This window comes from Periplaneta americana, chromosome 2, assembly GCF_040183065.1.
Source record: "Periplaneta americana isolate PAMFEO1 chromosome 2, P.americana_PAMFEO1_priV1, whole genome shotgun sequence".
Taxonomy (NCBI): Eukaryota; Metazoa; Arthropoda; class Insecta; order Blattodea; family Blattidae; genus Periplaneta; species Periplaneta americana.
Window position 1 is genome coordinate 20341844 of NC_091118.1, and position 17587 is coordinate 20359430.

The 17587-nt window shown below is 35.2% G+C and overlaps 1 protein-coding gene across 6 annotated transcripts in view; it reads left to right on the top strand.

The window, feature by feature from the left end:
• Nucleotides 1–5558: 5558 nt before the first annotated feature.
• LOC138715533 (zinc finger protein 665-like) overlaps nt 5559–17587 on the top strand; it is a 54652-nt gene continuing 42623 nt past the window's right edge. For 2 of the 6 annotated variants that reach the window (XM_069848575.1, XM_069848600.1), the window contains exons 1-5: nt 5559–5794; nt 6841–6929; nt 7187–7321; nt 11306–11388; nt 14506–14603. In XM_069848575.1, the coding sequence (XP_069704676.1) occupies nt 6849–6929; nt 7187–7321; nt 11306–11388; nt 14506–14603 (397 nt within the window). In that variant the 5' untranslated portion in view covers nt 5559–5794; nt 6841–6848. Of the gene's footprint in view, nt 5837–6840; nt 6930–7186; nt 7322–11305; nt 11389–14505; nt 14604–17587 lie in introns of those variants that run through there. The other 4 variants (XM_069848604.1, XM_069848611.1, XM_069848583.1 and 1 more) reach the window with 3 other exon arrangements.

Sequence of the window (17587 nt, forward strand, 5' to 3'; positions counted from 1 at the left end):
GATGTCGCAATTGTTTTTGTGTGGTGCTTTTGTATATTTGCTTCAGCTTACTTCAACCTTTCCGTCGTTCCTGGATACATACCAGATAAATTGAAAATCACTTTTTCTGTATCATACTTAATGTTTTCCTTGCTTGCTATCGTCACATTGATAAAGAATATTTCTATGCACAGAAATCACATTTCAAAAATACTTAACAAAATATCTGAAGTAGATCAAAGAATGGGAACTAATGAAAGAAGAAGAATCTACGGGAAAACCAGATCAAGAACATTGGTAGTCATGGTGATAACGTACGTCTTAATAGTAATAAGGACTGTATGTGCTTCGTGCTTCAACCAGACGCATAATATAGTTGGTGTTATCGGTGCCATAACTCAACAATTGAATTCTTCATTTGCTCTGATCATATCAGCTCAGTATATAATTTTGATCGGTATTTTACGTGATAGATATAAAATTACAAATAATGCTTTATTGAAATTCATTAAATCCGACGACACTGGAAGATTTTTTCGTCAATTCCGGGTTACGAATAAGACGAATCATGATATATTTTATGGAAATGTTGGCAATATTCCAAATAAAATCACCACAGTGCGTGACTTCAGACTACAATTCATAACTCTGTGTGACGTTGCAGGTCTCCTCGACACTTACTTCGGTTTACCCATGTTATTAATGATAGTTTCCGTCGTGTGTAACTGTGTATGCGCTATTTACTATAGCTTATATCTCTTGAATTCATTTTCAGCCGGTATATCTACGTCAGATTCATATTTAATTAATTTCATCCCAATATTGTATGGTGTTTCATTTGTGGTTCTTTTAACTGTCATTATTTCGAATTGCCACAATGCAGCAGGAGAAGCGTCAAGAGGAGTTGCGTACATCCAGAGAGGCACAGCACTTTCTGAAATGAGTAATGCTATTGTATCTGAATTAGAAAGACTTTCAAACCAGCTGAGAGTCATGAGGGTAGAGTTCACAGCCTGGGGATTCTTCAAGCTCGATTTCCCCTTTTTGTGTACTGTTCTAAGCGGAATTTTCACTTACATTCTGCTGATGTTTCAATTAGAGTAGATTTTTTAATTTGTAATTCTGAGCTTCGAATGTCTGAGTTTCGCACTTAGTATTTTATTTATTTATTATTATTATTATTATTATTATTATTATTATTATTATTATTATTATTATTATTATTATTATTATTATTCATTTCATTTAGTGTTCTACCCAAGAGCAGGACTTTCACTGCTTTCTCCAGTCTTTCGTATTTTCTGCCTTCCTTTTCGTTTCCTCATATGATCCATATATCTTATTATTAATTATTATTATTTTAATTGGAATATGTCCGTGTTCGAAACCATGCATTATTTTGTCACATGAACATGAAAATATTCAATTTACCTGTTAACAATTCTGACAAGGTTTCGTCGACAACGTTGCAAGAATTGAATTGACCAAAAATTCATTCGCTCATTGATCAACATAAGAAGGATACTGCTCTTCAACTAATCCTGTGCGGAAGTAAGTTTCAAGAATGAATTTGTAAAGCTCTATTGCAACATTCATTTCGTCCTTAAAACAAAATTTTTTTTCTAAAATTAAATGAAGTTTGGTTGTAATTGTAAAATGGATGACATTTATGTCTTGTTTTTAGTACAGGCTGCATTCATTTGTTGATAAAACAAGAGAACAGTACCCAATGTCAATAACAGACATGGCCTACTTCGTGTGGATTAAGCTCGCCTTAGGAAAACTACAAACAGGGTTGGTTGTCTCTATTTAGGAGACTAGCTATTGACTGTGAAATGATTCTAATGACACATGGCCCTATTGGCTCTAAGCGCATAAAGCGGGGAAGAGTATGTGACCTTCCTTCTTGCCAAGGGGGATAAGGAGAGCTATATCTTATTAGTTCTTTTTCTTCTTCTTCTGAAGTGAAACGGGCCGCATGGAGAATTAAGAGACACCTGAAACATGGATGGATGTTTCATTCATTCCTGGGATGTTACACATACAAATTACTTTACAAAATTACAGATATTCGTTTATGAATGTATAAATAATTGGAAAACTATTGTAATTGCAATAAAACACAATACAGATTATTAAAGATCTTTATTTTTTCATTATTTTACTTATAGTTTTATTACCATTACATTATCCATTCCTGAGTAATCAACAATTAAATGTATCTTGGCACTGGATGTTATAGACTTAAATCTTTTACTCGCGTCTAAAGTAACGCTGCTTTTCTGGAATGATCCTTCCGCAGAGACGTATTTGCGTCCATAGATTTAAAGCAACGAAATTGATAGTCTAGACAAATTAGTCAAACAAGCGAGACCCATAAAATTAAAATTAGGTGCTGCCATTTCCATGTACAAAGTTATTAACGATTTAATACATAGCAATATTATATTTCAGTTTAATAAAGATATGCATACTAATTTAACAAGACAAAAAGGAAAAAAAAAATGTTTACTCAACATGGCTCAGCAACTTACGGGACGAAAGAGATTTAGCATTTTTTAATAACTTTTAACCAGCTTCCTTTAGAATACAGACTGTAGTTTCAAGACTTTTTAAATTAATGTAGCCTATGTGTTCTTCTATAGCCTCTGCATATGACTTATATTTATTCGTTGGGGCTTACTTAATAAAAAAAAACATAATATGTAACTTCACTGGAAGATTTACAACCAATTCTCAAATCCTCACTTTGTCGGCTCTGACAAAGAGAATGGTTGTTACACACAGAAGCATCACAGTCTATACTTGTTTTTTTGAAAGATGGGACATGACAGTTAAGCGGCCGAGCTTGGAACTACAGTGCTATGTTGCCACACTGCCAGCTGATAGAAGTTAGCAATTGACGTTAAGTAATAGTAATAGTAATAGTAGTAATAGTAATTTATTCACCATAAAGATCTTTACAAATCATAGCTTCGTCAATCTTATTTCTAGGTCTTAATCTAGTTTCTGATTATACTATGGACATATTTATGAATATTGTAGCTTTGTTAATGCAGGACATCTACTGACATGATACAATTACACATTAAAATAGGCACTTTCTGCAAGATCTAAATACATAAATTCCTCTACAGTATTTGGCATATGATGCAACAGCAACCTGATGACCATGCTTTTAAACTTCTTTCGTTTACTACTTATTATGGAGCTTGGAATTTTATTATACATATTTATGCCTCTATGTAAAATACTTTTAAGACTTGTGGTTATTCTATGAGTGGACAGATGGATATGACTTGATGTTCTTGTTTGATACATGTGGTAGTCTGAATTCAATTTGAATTTTGCTTTGTTTTTATGAATGAAAGACACTGTTTCTAGAATGTATATACAAGGTACTGGCAGAATTTTGAGTTCCCTAAAAATTTCTTTACTTTGCGACCTTATAGGTGCTTGTTTCATAATTTTTATAATTTTCTTCTGTAGCTTAAAAATTTCCGTAATTTTGCTTGTTGCGCCCCATAATGGTATGCCATACTGAATCTGGGAATGTACAGTACATAGCCAAAATACATAGATCTGAGAACTTCATTAGAGGTTGTTTTGTTTAATATTCGTGACGTTAAAACATTCATTGACAATTGACGCGAAGGTAAAAAAAAAAAAAACAATACAAAAATCGACAGAGGATCAAAGACGAAACGTTCCAATGTTAACATTGTGTGCACAATAAATGTTGCCAAGAGAGCTATTAAGCACTCGTCACTTGGGAACGGAAGTTTGGCAACTCAACCGTCGTTACCATAGCAACAGACCTACCACGCTATTTGACATTCAATTGTTTTTCCGATCGCAACGCTCCTGTCATGTCCCATCTTTCAAAATAACAAGTATAGTATATACAGTCGCGAAGCTCAATACGTAGTAAATATGCAACCATTAGGTAGTTGCTCACCACTAGGATCGCTAATATCGCTTCATTACAGGCAATGCAAAATAGTACCGTCACAGTTCTATTGTTTCTAGCACCCTCAAAACTCAAGCTTCGTGACTGTATATAGTAGACTGTGGTAGCATGCTAAGTACGATTATGGAAAAATAATACAGAGGGTTGTTTCCGACCTCTGGAAACGACTTTGAATGACGTCATGTGCGTCAGGAGTGACACGATGGCTGAACTGTGGCGAGAGGTGACAGACCATAAGTGAATGATCTCATAGTCAGAGTGCATGGTGTCTCACAGCAGCAGTGCCCAAGAATGGGAGGGGGACATTACGACCTTTTCCAATGTCAAGTACAGTTACGTGAAAATCATAGGAGCCTGCAAAAAACGTGGTTTCGTTAGTTCCAAGAAAGGCACCATGTGTGTACTCAAGGTATGCATCGACCCCTAAAATCACAAATTTTCTTCAAAACTGAAGTTTTTTTTGTCTCATATTGTAGCCTGATTCTTCTAGTTTTTAAACAAAAAAAAGGTTAAGTTTTTCCCACTATTGATTGACGAAATTTAACTTTTTCATACTCCATGCGCAGCTACTTGAGCCAAGAAGTGGGTTAAATCTATTTAAATCTATTTAAATCTATTTTTCAGAATCTGCTAATAATACTACATCATCTGCAAACAGTAATATAATCTAACTTTAAATTTATATTGATGCTCAAATTACTGTGTTTTGTTCTTTTTTAGTTTCTAATCATATAATCCATGTATAGCCTATAGTAAAGTAAATAAATGTTTTTTTCAAAATAATAATTAAATTGTTTAATGAACTGTATTCTGAAGACCTTTCCATCGTAAACATACGCAAAATGTTGAAATAACAAACTATAAGCGTAAAACATTGCAGTCTGGCTGGCATGTACATTTCTTTTAAATTTACCATTAGTCGATGGAAAACAATATAATGTTAGCTAACGCTGTTAACTAACAATGTTATTGCCTTAGTGTACCCGGCATTAGTTATCTCAATATACGATTATTTCGATTAAACTATGAAATGCAATGGAATTTCGACAAGAGGGCACTACGACCTAGCACTGCGATCTTCCAAGATCATTCAATCCGTTCGATCGAACTATCGCCGGCTGCTATACCGGCGATGATCGAACTAATGTAGACGGCTTTTATCACTTACACAAATCTCGCGGGAGATGGCACCACAATAAATTTCGTATTAAATGGCAAATGTCCGTACTATCTTTTATAAAATAGTATAATAATGCGCCTGAACCGACATAAATAATGTTGTCATACATTTTTTTTTTATCAGATTATTAAAATATGGACAATCCAGCAATTGAGCCCTAAGAAATAGGCGACTGTCTTTGAGTACCAGTACGTAGTTATCAGTTTCACCACAAAATTAATGTTTCTACCATCTGCACATAATTGATAGTTTATATTAGTATTGCGATCAATATTGAATTTTCCTTAATTTATATATATTTTCTCAGATATTACATAACAACGGCGTGTTAATAGAATATAAATGACAGTAGCGACTGTAGAGACACTCATAAGATTAAATTCAACGACACGAATAGATGAAAATACAATCAAGAGGTTCGGATTAAAGAGAAAACATCCGAAGGGGTCTAGTCGCCGAATGGTGTTGATTGGTTGTGTTTGATATTAGAAATGTTATTATATTTAAATACTAAGGAGTGCTTGTATTTTATAAAAACGTAAATTCGTTGGAAAGAAGTATACTGTTAAAAGCAAAAAGGAGCAAGAAGATTCTGACCAAGTTCCAGTTGAGTTGGTTGAACGTCTTGATTACGATATGTTCTGAATGCTTCGAAATACATAAAGGTGGGGATAATGGGATTGCGATTGTCAGTGTAGAATTTTTAGGTTTGTAAATTATCATACAGCGTGAAAATATTGTAAATTAGTCTGTTCCCTTACATACCTACAGAGTAAAAGTCATCAGTTCAGATGGCAAAATTTCTAATTAATCGGAACAGCTCCAAAATTCTGTGCCAGTATGTTCCAGCCGTAAGTTTCGCGGGGGGGGGGGGGACACTTGTCTTTTTGGTAATTCTACACAAGAACTAGACCAAAGGACTCTGTTATATTTTCATTGCCGAGACTGGTATTTCCCCTCACCATGCGACCTTCAACGTTAGGTTAAATAATGTAGGCTGCAATCCTTAGGCATTTTTTCTTTTGCGTGAAAGATATTTAGTATTTTCCCTGGATCAGAAAATGACACTATAAATTTGTGAATAAAAGATATGGAGTAAAAATTCTCCTAGCATACTATTGCTGCATTTCAACAACATTGTATAATTTCTTATTATTGGTAAACTGAAATCCAGAATTAAATAACAAATATAGTACATACTTATTTAAAAGATTAGACCTAATTAGTAACTTTTTAGTGGAAATCTAATACTCTAAATTTTCCTTTATAGCAAACCTGACAGAAGCTGCAAAGACAAAGAAAACAAACAACATTTATTAATGGAGACGGCGAGGTCCTCTAATAAGAGAGGGAGGGAAGGGGGAGGTTTTTGTGTGTGTGTGTGTGTGTGTGTGTGTGTGTGTGTGTGCGTGCGTGCGTGCGTGCGTGCGTTTTTTTTTTTACAAGGTATGTGACAAGGTTAAATAGTGGGTTGGTTGAGGGGATATATAAGTGACCTGCGGCCGAGGAATATGTGAAAAGATTTCAATGATTTAAGATTTTCGGCTTCACGCCCTTAGATAGGCCTATCTCCTCAACTAACCTATTAACCTTGTCACATACCTTGTAAAAGACCGGCGGTCCCTTGCTAATTACCATATACTCTCACAAAATATATGAATCAGTTATTATATTAATATGTAAACTGTAATAGTATTAACTTCCCTTTCAGTTCTTCTCATGGATATGATTAAAGCAGAACCTGAGAATGACCCGCTTGCTCTTCCAAATGATGACACAAATGAAGAACCCCAGTCAGTTGTAAGTGAATTCAAGGTATCTTTTGTTTGAGTAATTCGGTAGAAAACGTTGGTCAATATGGCGGATATCATTGAGGATCAGTGACAGGTTAGGTTTGGTTTGTTTAGGTTTTCGATATACCTAATGTCACTAATTCTGGATGATGTAATTGATGTCCGTCATATTGACCAATGTTTTCTACCGAATTACCGAAGTTTCCTGCAGAAAGTAGCTTTGTAGAATGCATAATATACTTCATCATGATATTTGACACACAGGTTGATGATTTCTTGAAAAACTGCACAGAAGCCATCAAGGTGGAACCTGATCTCGGCTATCATATCTTATCAGACAGGAAATTTGAAGAAAATGAAGGTTCCATATCACTTCCACGGTTTAAGTTTAAGGTTGAGGTGAGTTTAATTAACCATCATATATTTGAATAATTCTGGTTTCTTATAGTTACACAAAAGGAAGTAATATTCCTTGAGTTCAAAAATCTTCCGCTGTTTTCCTGACTTACATATCAGTCAAATGATCATTCTGTATAGCCTAGGCTTCTTATTATTATGCAGTTTTTGTACTGCAGCACTGCAAAAGTAGCAACATGTGACCGTACCTTTACTGATACTGCTACTGTCACTACTACTGTTAATGAGATTGCTATTGTTGCTATTACTGCTGTCACTACTACTACTACTGTTACTGCTACTGATATTCTTGGTGCTGCTATACTATGACACTACTAACATTGATATTGTTCACCATTATGGATTAATGGTTAGCACAGTGAATAGGGATTATAAAGAATGAACACAGCGAATTTTCCTGTGTTTTGTTTCTCTGTGCGCAAGCGTTTAGTTCCACTTTCAAGCGCTAGCGGTTAGTGTAATCGAGCATACGCTAAGATAATAATTGAGTATAGAGTTGAGACCAGTTCGTTGGTTGAGACACAGGATCCAAACATCGCCTACCTTATTGCATAATCCAGTAATGCTTTGCTTCAAATAAATTCAAGTTAACAGCTTTTCCTTATTTCTCAGTGACAAACTAGTCGTAATAATAATATTTTATATTTCAGATATAATAAATTATATTATAAAATAATATAATACATTATAAAATTATGTATCAAATTCGTTTAATATTTGTTTATAATATAATATAGGTATATGGTTTTACTTCTCATAAGAGTTTTGTTTTTCCATTTTCAGCGCTATCAAATCATTACATATTTTAATTGTTGTTGGGGTCAACGTCTCAACTCTCATTATAAGGGAACTCTAGAGTCTAGACATTACAGTTAATGACGGATTTATTATTTTTTGGATCCAATTTATTTTATTTGAGTACATAATGTACCTAGATGTATTAATTATATGTGTTATATTTCCGCTGTGTCGACTGCTAGCTGGTGTGATGTCAGCGCCAACTCTAGGGAGAAAGCAGAATCTCACACTTTAGCTGGCTTGAAGGTCATTGAAATCAGTCCGGCTACATCAAAGGTACCGATGCGAAGTGTCCATTCTTTATAATCCCTATTTGCTGGTTAGCATGTCTGACCATGAAACTAGTGGGCCAGGGTTACCTGGTTGAGCTTTTTTCCGGTATTTTCCCTCAACCCATTAAGAGCAAATGTCGAATAACTTTCGGCGCTGGACCCTGGACTCCTCTCACTAACATTATGACCTTCATCTCACTCAGACGCTAGATAGCCATGGTAGTTAATAAAGAGTCGTAAAACAACCAGCTACTGTTGCTGCCGGCACTACTTCTGTTGCCATCACTATCACTTTGTTGTTACTGGTTGCTACTATTACTGCTATTGCTACTATTGTCACTTGTCGCCTTGGTTGGCGCAGTTGATATAGTGCTGGCCTTCTACGCCCAAGGTTGCAGGTTCAATCTCGGACCAGGTCTATGGCATTTAAGTGTGCTCAAATGCAACAGGCTCATGTCAGTAGATTTACTGGCATGTAAAAGAACTCCTGCAGGACAAAATTCCGGCATACCGGCGATGCTGATATAATCTCAGCAGTTGCAACCGTCATTAAATAAAACATAACATTTAACTATTGTCACTTAGTTACTACTACTACTACTACTACTACTACTACTACTACTACTACTACTACTGCTACTGCTACTGCTATCAGTATTATTGCTATTGCTAGGGTTGCCAACTTTTTTTTTAAGAAAATACGTGAGACTAAGACATCGACCAAATTTCACATAGAAAATTGACAAATTATTCGGCTCAGTTACTAAATAACAATTTTATTGTACACTTGGTCAACTAGACTTAAGTTAAGAGTATTTTGAGACACATTTTGTCTTGCTTAGTAGTTGAATTAGACTACAGTCTGCAGCTCTGATTTGATTAGATGATGCCGTGCTCCTGTTTCGAACATCTGTCCAATTATTGTTTACGAAATAAAACATCCTCTTTGTATGAGCATTACTACTTGGTAAGCTTAGAAAATACTACAAAAAATATAATAGAAAAAACAGTTAATTATAATTTAGTTTTTAATAATTGAATAAAAATAGGATTGGAGAAAATAATTATAATCAGGCACTATTCTTTACAGTAGTATTAGGTATCTATTTTACTGTATTACAAGCCTATAGAAGCACCAAACTCGCCAGTTTTTCCAAATTTATAACATTAACATGCTTTCATTTTAAATAGGTGTTCAGTAAAACCCATTGCTGACGATCATTACCTTCTAACACGGCTGCACATTTTAATGCCTGTCCTGAACAACAAAATTAATCATAATATAAATCATCATTCACGGCAAAATCAAATATTTAGAATACAAATTTTTATATAATGCAAAAATAAGGGAGAAAAATGCTTGAAGAGAAGAATAATATGGGAGCCGGGAATCTGTTAAAAATTAGGGTCAAATACAGGAGATCTCGGGAAATACGAGAGAGCTGGCAACCCTAGCTACTACTGTTACTGTTGTCCCATGCCATAACATTGTCTTGAACTAATATTCCGGATTGAGTGTTAAAGGGGGAAGAAATTTTCTCGTGAGATTTCAGCTCGTGTATGGAATCGCTGCTTACCCAGCAACGTGATGCATTTGAGGAGCTACAGTAGGTAGTATGGTATTGATACTATACTGTGGAATTGCAATATGAAAGTGAAATCTGGATAGATTATCCAATTCAATTAATTCTTCACTTCAGCCCTTTTGTTACTACTGATGGATGATAATGCTGTAGTTTTAAATGTTTTGACTCTTATGGCCGGTTTTTCCAAGTATTGTTAGAAAATTTAACGACTGTTAAACTCCAAACTGTTTGTTAATTAATAAAATTGTATGTTTTCAACACCAGTTTGGTTTAACAGATTGTTAATTTTAAATGTAGGATTTCGGGCAGTTAACTCATTTAACAGTTAGTTAAATATGGCCGATGTCTCCACAGCTGTTCGAACAGAAGTTGCGAAATTAATATTTTGTGTCTCTCTGTCGGGAATGTTTAGCATATGACTGGTAATATAACATTTAAAAAATACTTTGGACTGTTTAAATACATCAGTGTTATTTTGTTTTTTTCGTATTTCGTATCCATAATAGCAATGAGAAAATATAACCTTACTTTGTAATTATTATTCAGCACGTCACCTACAACTTTCATTTGTCAGCTGTTTGTTTATGGAGCGTGGCCTACTATAACAGGTTGTCATTTTATGCAAGTTTCATGACTCACTCTATAATATAGAATTTAAAGATTAATTTTAGCCAATCAAAAATTGTCTTACATGTGTAAAATCATTACCAACTGCTGTTGTAGTTAAAATAGTGCTAACAGGCGTTACAGTTACGTGTTGGTTATCTTAAACAAAATTATGTTGAACAAATGGAAAATACATTAACAAAACGTTAAAAATAAACAGACTGTTAATTTAACATTCGTTAAGCAAAATTAAACATTATTTGGACAAACTGGGCACTAGTGTGGTGAGATTTAAAACGAATTACATCTAATTGCATGATATGTTAGTTTTTGGAGCTAAGTTTTCTAAATAATTTGCCTCAGAGGGATCATTTCTGATTCTAGGCATGCAGATTTTGCAAAAACACTTAATTAGTGTACGAGTGGAAAGCACCATTGCTGTTAGTGAAGAAAAAAACCACAGTTGCTTGATAAACACAAACATTAGCAGACAGGATCATAGCTTCTAGCAATTGAACGAGTATTACTACACTCATGGTAAAATAAGGATGATATGTCTTGAGAATATCACTTCTGAAATATAGCACTCCATCCTACATTGCCTTATTAAACGAGTTACAGTATAACCACGTTTTAACATTCCTACTTTTATGAAATTCCAGTTTTTAAGGATTTTTTTTTCAAACCACTTTTTACTTTTCCAGGAAGACTCTTCTTTTGTGAACTCAATAGTAAAGGCGGAACCATTGTCAGAAGTGGAAACAGATGATGTCACCTTCACTGAGAGGTGAGTGTAGCATTTTGTAGTCTTCCATCTTGAACCTTTGTTGTCTCTTATTCAAACATGTTCAAGAAATAAATTTATAATCTTCAGTTAATTTTCTTTTATCAAGAGTAAAATTGATTATTGAACTGTGTATGTTAAGACACTTTTCAGTAACATTCTATGCCCCATTCTAAATCTGGAAATTACTGTCAGCTCATTTCTGTTTGAATCATTGTTATTGGATTTGCTTGATTTAATGGTTTTATACTAGCTATGTTTTAATGCAATTTAATTTTAGATCAAGCATTTTCTGTCTACAACCAGTCGAATCCTGTCTTTATATTTTCTGCACTTATCTTTTATGCCCGTGTTTGTTCATCAGATCTGTGGATACATTCTGTGACAGTAAAACTCGTCCATATTTTTGTGTCTACCCTTTGCATAATTTATAGGCGTCATTTTTAATCCTTAATATAGAGTGCATTTCTGATAATTGAGCGTAATCAAACTCCCATATTGAATACTGTTACTAGCATTATGAACTTGTTATAGTAACCAAGTAAATTATTAACTTATTACAATAATTAAGGAAACAAATGTAACATTGTAAAATTCCTTTGCAGAACGAAAAGTTACATTTGTTCAGGTCAAATTTCTGCACATTTGAAGGACAAAACTAAAATTCTTTCAATCATTTATTATCGTAATACACTGCTCTTTTAAATGAATGACTTTTCCAAAACACACTATGAAATAGATGTAGATTCATTTTCCGGGCTGAGAGGCCGTGGTCTATTAGTTGGTTTTATACCAGACGTTTCGTCTGCAACTGCGGCAGACATCTTCAGTGGAGTGGTATCTGAGGTCGCAACCTCGGACACCACTCCACTGAAGATGTCTGCCGCAGTTGCAGACGAAACGTCTGGTATAAAACCAACTAATAGACCACGGCCTCTCAGCCCGGAAAATGAATCTACATCTATAGACTCCGGCCGTGAAAGCCTACACTGCAACACTATGAAATGTTTAATATAAAACAATTTTTATCTCGAAAGTGTAGCAAAAACTAGCAAAAATTGTATTAAACTTTTTTTTTAAATATCTCGAGGAATAACCTCCTGAAATTAATGACATTATTTACGGCCCTGATAAATGGGTTTTATTAATTCTCTTGGTAATTCTGTAGTAACATTGGCCAGACCACCATCTTGCAACAATAGATGTACAAGGAACATACTTTCCTGTTAGAATGTAAAGAGGTTATCTGTCATAAGGAAATGTTGAAGATTTAATTAATATATTTATGATATATGTATATATAGGGCTCTTACAAAAGACCTTTAATGTAATTTACGTTATATGAATCTGAGGTGCATGAAAGTATCACCAATGGAAAGAGAAAGTCAAAAAGTTTAATTGTGGCAACATTGTTTTCCTAGTTGGTAACACTGTCTCATAATAACACATCATATAAACAAATTTGTTCATTGTTGAGGCGAAATGGCTGCTATAGAGGACAGAAAAGCTTGATTTTCATGTGAACCAGTCGGTTATTAATGTGCAACGGCATTACCGAACAGAGTTTGGTGCAGATCCACTCAGTGGCCCTACAATTCGTAAATGGTACACTGCAAGCGGTTGTGATTTCATCTGTACTGACTACAGTTGCTGCAAGTCCTAAAACCAGAGGACAAAGTGCTACGAAGAAATTTCTGTATAAGTATGCAGACTTTAATTGAAAATGATCATGAATTTATTCGTTTCGTGGTGTTTTCTGACGAAGCCACTTTTCATCTTTCTGGTAAGGTGAACAGACATAACCTCAAAACCTGGGGATCGGAAAATCCGCGTACCTACGTGAACTTGACTCTAGGCTTGATGTGTGCCGTTTTACCAAGGCAGGACACATTGAGCATCTTTAAGGTAGGGAACTAAACTTTTCGAGTTTCTCTTTCCATTGATACTATTTTCATACGCCTCAGATTCATAGACCATAAATTACATGTGTTCGAAACTGGGAAGGTCTTTTGTAGAAGCCCTGTATTTCGTAGTGTAGGTGTTCTGGACCTGTATTGCGGGAAGTTGACCTGGCCAATTCTTACTATATAGTTTTTTTCCTGAAACAGTCCTAACAAATACAATTAGGTAATTTTTTTAATTTCTGTAGCTAAATCCATTTGTCACTAGAATGACCTGTGGGCTTATCGATAAGTTCAAAATTACTCGTGGCACTGTATAATTGAATCAGACGGAGCTAAAAGAAATTAAGTCACTTTTGACAACTTTTCAGGAGAAGCAAAAAATATTCCACTAATAACACAAATATTATATTTTTATGTTATAGAAGGTAAAAGAATATTTAAAAGTCTTAGTTCCTCTTCCACCATTTGATGCGCATGATATCAGTTGTTCAAATTGTTGCATAATCCAAAACTTCATATTTTGACTTAATTCCTTTTAGCTCCAACCGATTCAATTATGATAATCTGCTTATCTGTGAATAGGATTGCCGATAATTGGTATTCAGCTCTATTTGTTGTGTTGGTTGAACTATATAATTTTTTATTAGATTTTCTGATTACAGGAAAGTTTAGTTTTTGCTCGGTAACTCTATCATTATTTGAATTTGATTACTACTACTTACTGGCTTTTAAGGAACCCGGAGGTTCATTGCCGCCCTCACATAAGCCCGCCATTGGTCCCTATCCTGAGCAAGATTAATCCAGTCTCTACCATCATATCCCACCTCCCTCAAATCCATTTTAATATTATCTTCCCATCTACGTCTCGGCCTCCCCAAAGATCTTTTGCCCTCCGGCCTCCCAACTAACACTCTATATGCATTTCTGGATTCGTCCAAACATGCTACATGTCCTGCCCATCTCAAACGTCATTTGAATTTGATTGTTCATATTTATTTCTGACAATGTTTCTATATGGCCTTTTACCTCTTATTAAAGTGTTCATCATCAGCTTCATCTTCATCGGTTGAACTCGTTATGCTCATCCGTACTAACGGTGTGTCACTTCCTCTACCGTGCCTCGTACTACCCAAGGACTATTGCAATAGTTAATTGAATTATAAAATGTGTTACTGACCTTCAGAATTGTGAGTTGGGATGTTTTATTGTTTTACAGTGCAGTGCATCTGGATTGCCATGACAATGTGAGAAGGAAAGTAAATGACGTTGTACAGCTCGGCATTGAGGAGAAAGGGAACAAATGCAATGCTTGCGGTAAGGACTTCAGTAATTCGACATTACTTCTATATCATGTGTGCATCCTTTCTAACGAAAAACTTGTTAAATGCAATATCTGTAGTAAAATCTTCAGTTATCAGAAGCATTTGAAAATTCATATGCGATGCCACACAGGTGAGAATCCCTACAAATGTGATGTTTGTGGTAAGGAGTACGGAAACTGGAACAAACTCCAAAACCACGCACGTGTCCACACCGGGGAAAAACCGTTCAAGTGCGACGTGTGTAGGAAAGACTTTAGCAGTAAGAGAAATCTTAGTATTCACATGCGCATTCGCACAGGTGAGTATTCCTTCAAATGCTCCTTTTGCGAAAAGAGTTTCAGATGCTCGGACCATTTCAAAGACCACGTGAAGAGTCATACTGGTGAAAAACCTTACGAATGCCACTTTTGTGGGAAGGTATTCGGAAGATCGAGTAGTATGAGGGTACACTTACGCACTCACGCGGAGGAGAAACCATATAAATGCGACAGTTATGGTAAGGCGTCCAATCGCTCGGATAATTTTAAAGGACATGCTTGTGTTCTTAGATACGGTTAATCTGTACAAGACAATCTTAGCACAGTTTCAGCGGCTCTTTGTGAACGAAGAGAATATTCTTTCACGTCAAAGTCACCGAAAATATTGCTTCCTAAAATTGGGGAAATATGACCTGTACATGAGCTCCAATAAAAATATATTTTTTACATGTCCCAACTAGGATTGCCAGGTGCCTATTTCACGAAAGTACAAATTACAAATGTACAAATTTACAAGAAGTAGTTTCTTAGCTATAAATTACAGTAAAATATGTTTCACAAAACATTCGAAAATATTCCTGTAATAAAATGGTGATTTATAAATGTAGGCTATAAATAATGTGTATAATGGGCTTTGGTTTTCATAAGGGCCTCTTCAGACAAGGCCATGCTGCTTAATATACTAAATTTTTGTAGAGAATTTTTCAGTCTTCCAAAGAACATGGGCAAAGAAGGAGATATACTTTTGGAAACTTTGCTCAAACGGAGAGTCGGCCTTTGTAGCGCAGTCAGTATAGCGCTGACCTCCTGTGCTCGAGGTTGCGGGTTCGATCCCGGCCCGGGTCAATGGCATTTAAGTGTGCTTAAATTCGACAGGCAAATGTCAGTAGATTTACTGGCATGTAAAAGAACTCCTGTGGGGCAAAATTTCGGCACACCTCAGAGTCATTAAATAAACCATAATTTAATTTTTTTTCAAACTGAGAAAGAATAGACATAAAAATAGGAGAAGAGTCTGGGTCCATTGATTATTTTGGAAAGACAGAATCGAGGACTATTTCATACTTTCTTTGATGATTTACATCAGAATGATAAAAAGTTTTTTTTTTTTATTTTTTTATTTTTTTTTTTTATTTTCGCATGTTTAAGACATCATTTCAAGAGTTTCTAGCAGGAATTACCAATAAAATTCGAAAAAAAAAAAAAAATCATCGCACAATAGGTTGTATACTGTTGTGACGGTGTAAGGAATTGGTGGCCCAACAGTCGTCAGCAGCACCATAGACGTACCACTAATATAGTGGTCTGGCTGTGGCCCCATCTGAAACCTACAATTTAATTCTATGTATCACGACGGTAAGCGTCACTTTTAGTGGTCGCCACCATCAGTGAAGCCAACCACTCAGAGCGTCTGCAATGCTACTATCCTGTGGCTGTGGCCTCCATTTAAATCCATTCACAAGTGGCAGTGCTTCTAAAAGTAGCCTCATCTGAAGGGGCTCTAAATGTCTATTGAAATTATATCAGTAACACTTTCATTAGCTATGAATGCAAAACAGAATAGACTGTCAACTATAACACTGCAACTAAATATGATGTAGGTACGTAATAAGAATAATTATGGACTTTTTGTAAGTCATTTAACCATCTCCCATTATTGTCTTCAGATCTGCCAGAGTATTAATGTGTCATGTAAACTGATCTTTATATGCCTATGTTATGTATTTCTATACTTTGGCATATTCTTTATCAGTATAATAACTGATTATATGATGAATAATAAATACAGTATAGCACATATCATTTAGTAGCAGTTAAGTTCCTCATGATGCATCCTGAATCTCCGATTAAACTCCACTGAAGTTTCAAATTTAACATTAATTCTTTCTCAAAAAGTTTTTCTGTGATTATGGTGATAAATCTCAATTTCTTCATCACCAGAAGAAAAATCTGTGCTTTTCTCTTTTAACAAAACATACCTAAGCCAATTTTACGATCTAAAATAATTCGGTATAACTTCTAATTTTCCTCTGATTGGCGTTCTGGCTGATATGTACATCTCTTATCAGGCAGTACATCACACTTCACGATGTGTGTCAGAGGAAGAATAATTGTTTGTATACATCTCAAGTCTGATTAGTGTAATATGTAGCTAGTCAGCGATGTATGCAATCAAGGGGGGAAAGGAACAGGCCACTCTACCCCAATATCTTCTGGCCTAGTTGCCTCATAAGTGGTTTCTTGGTATCATTTGTGAGGTTCAGGCCTGTCTTTGGACGGTTGACTAAACAACAACAACCTGTATTTCAGCTATTTATCCATATCAAGAGTAGGGAAAAAAATTTGATACAACATTTGTAAGATACGTTCTGTAATATTGTAAATAAATTACAATTGAATAGTAGTATCATGGCTCAGAACCTGTTATTTTCTACTTCACTTACACATTTACAAGAGTATCTTTATGAAACAGAAAAATTCGTGAATTTGTAAATTTGAACTTTTCTTGAATGTAGTTTGTAATTTGTGCTTTCGTGAAATAGAGCCAGGTGTCCCGTATTTGAGACGTGAAATCTTTCCTCTTATGAAATCCATACACGAGTCATCCTCGGTAGCGCAGTTAGTATAGCGCTGGCCTTCTGTGCTCGAGGTTCTGGGTTCGATCCCGGCCGATGTTGATGGCATTTAAGTGTGTTTAAATGCGACAGGCTTAGTAGAT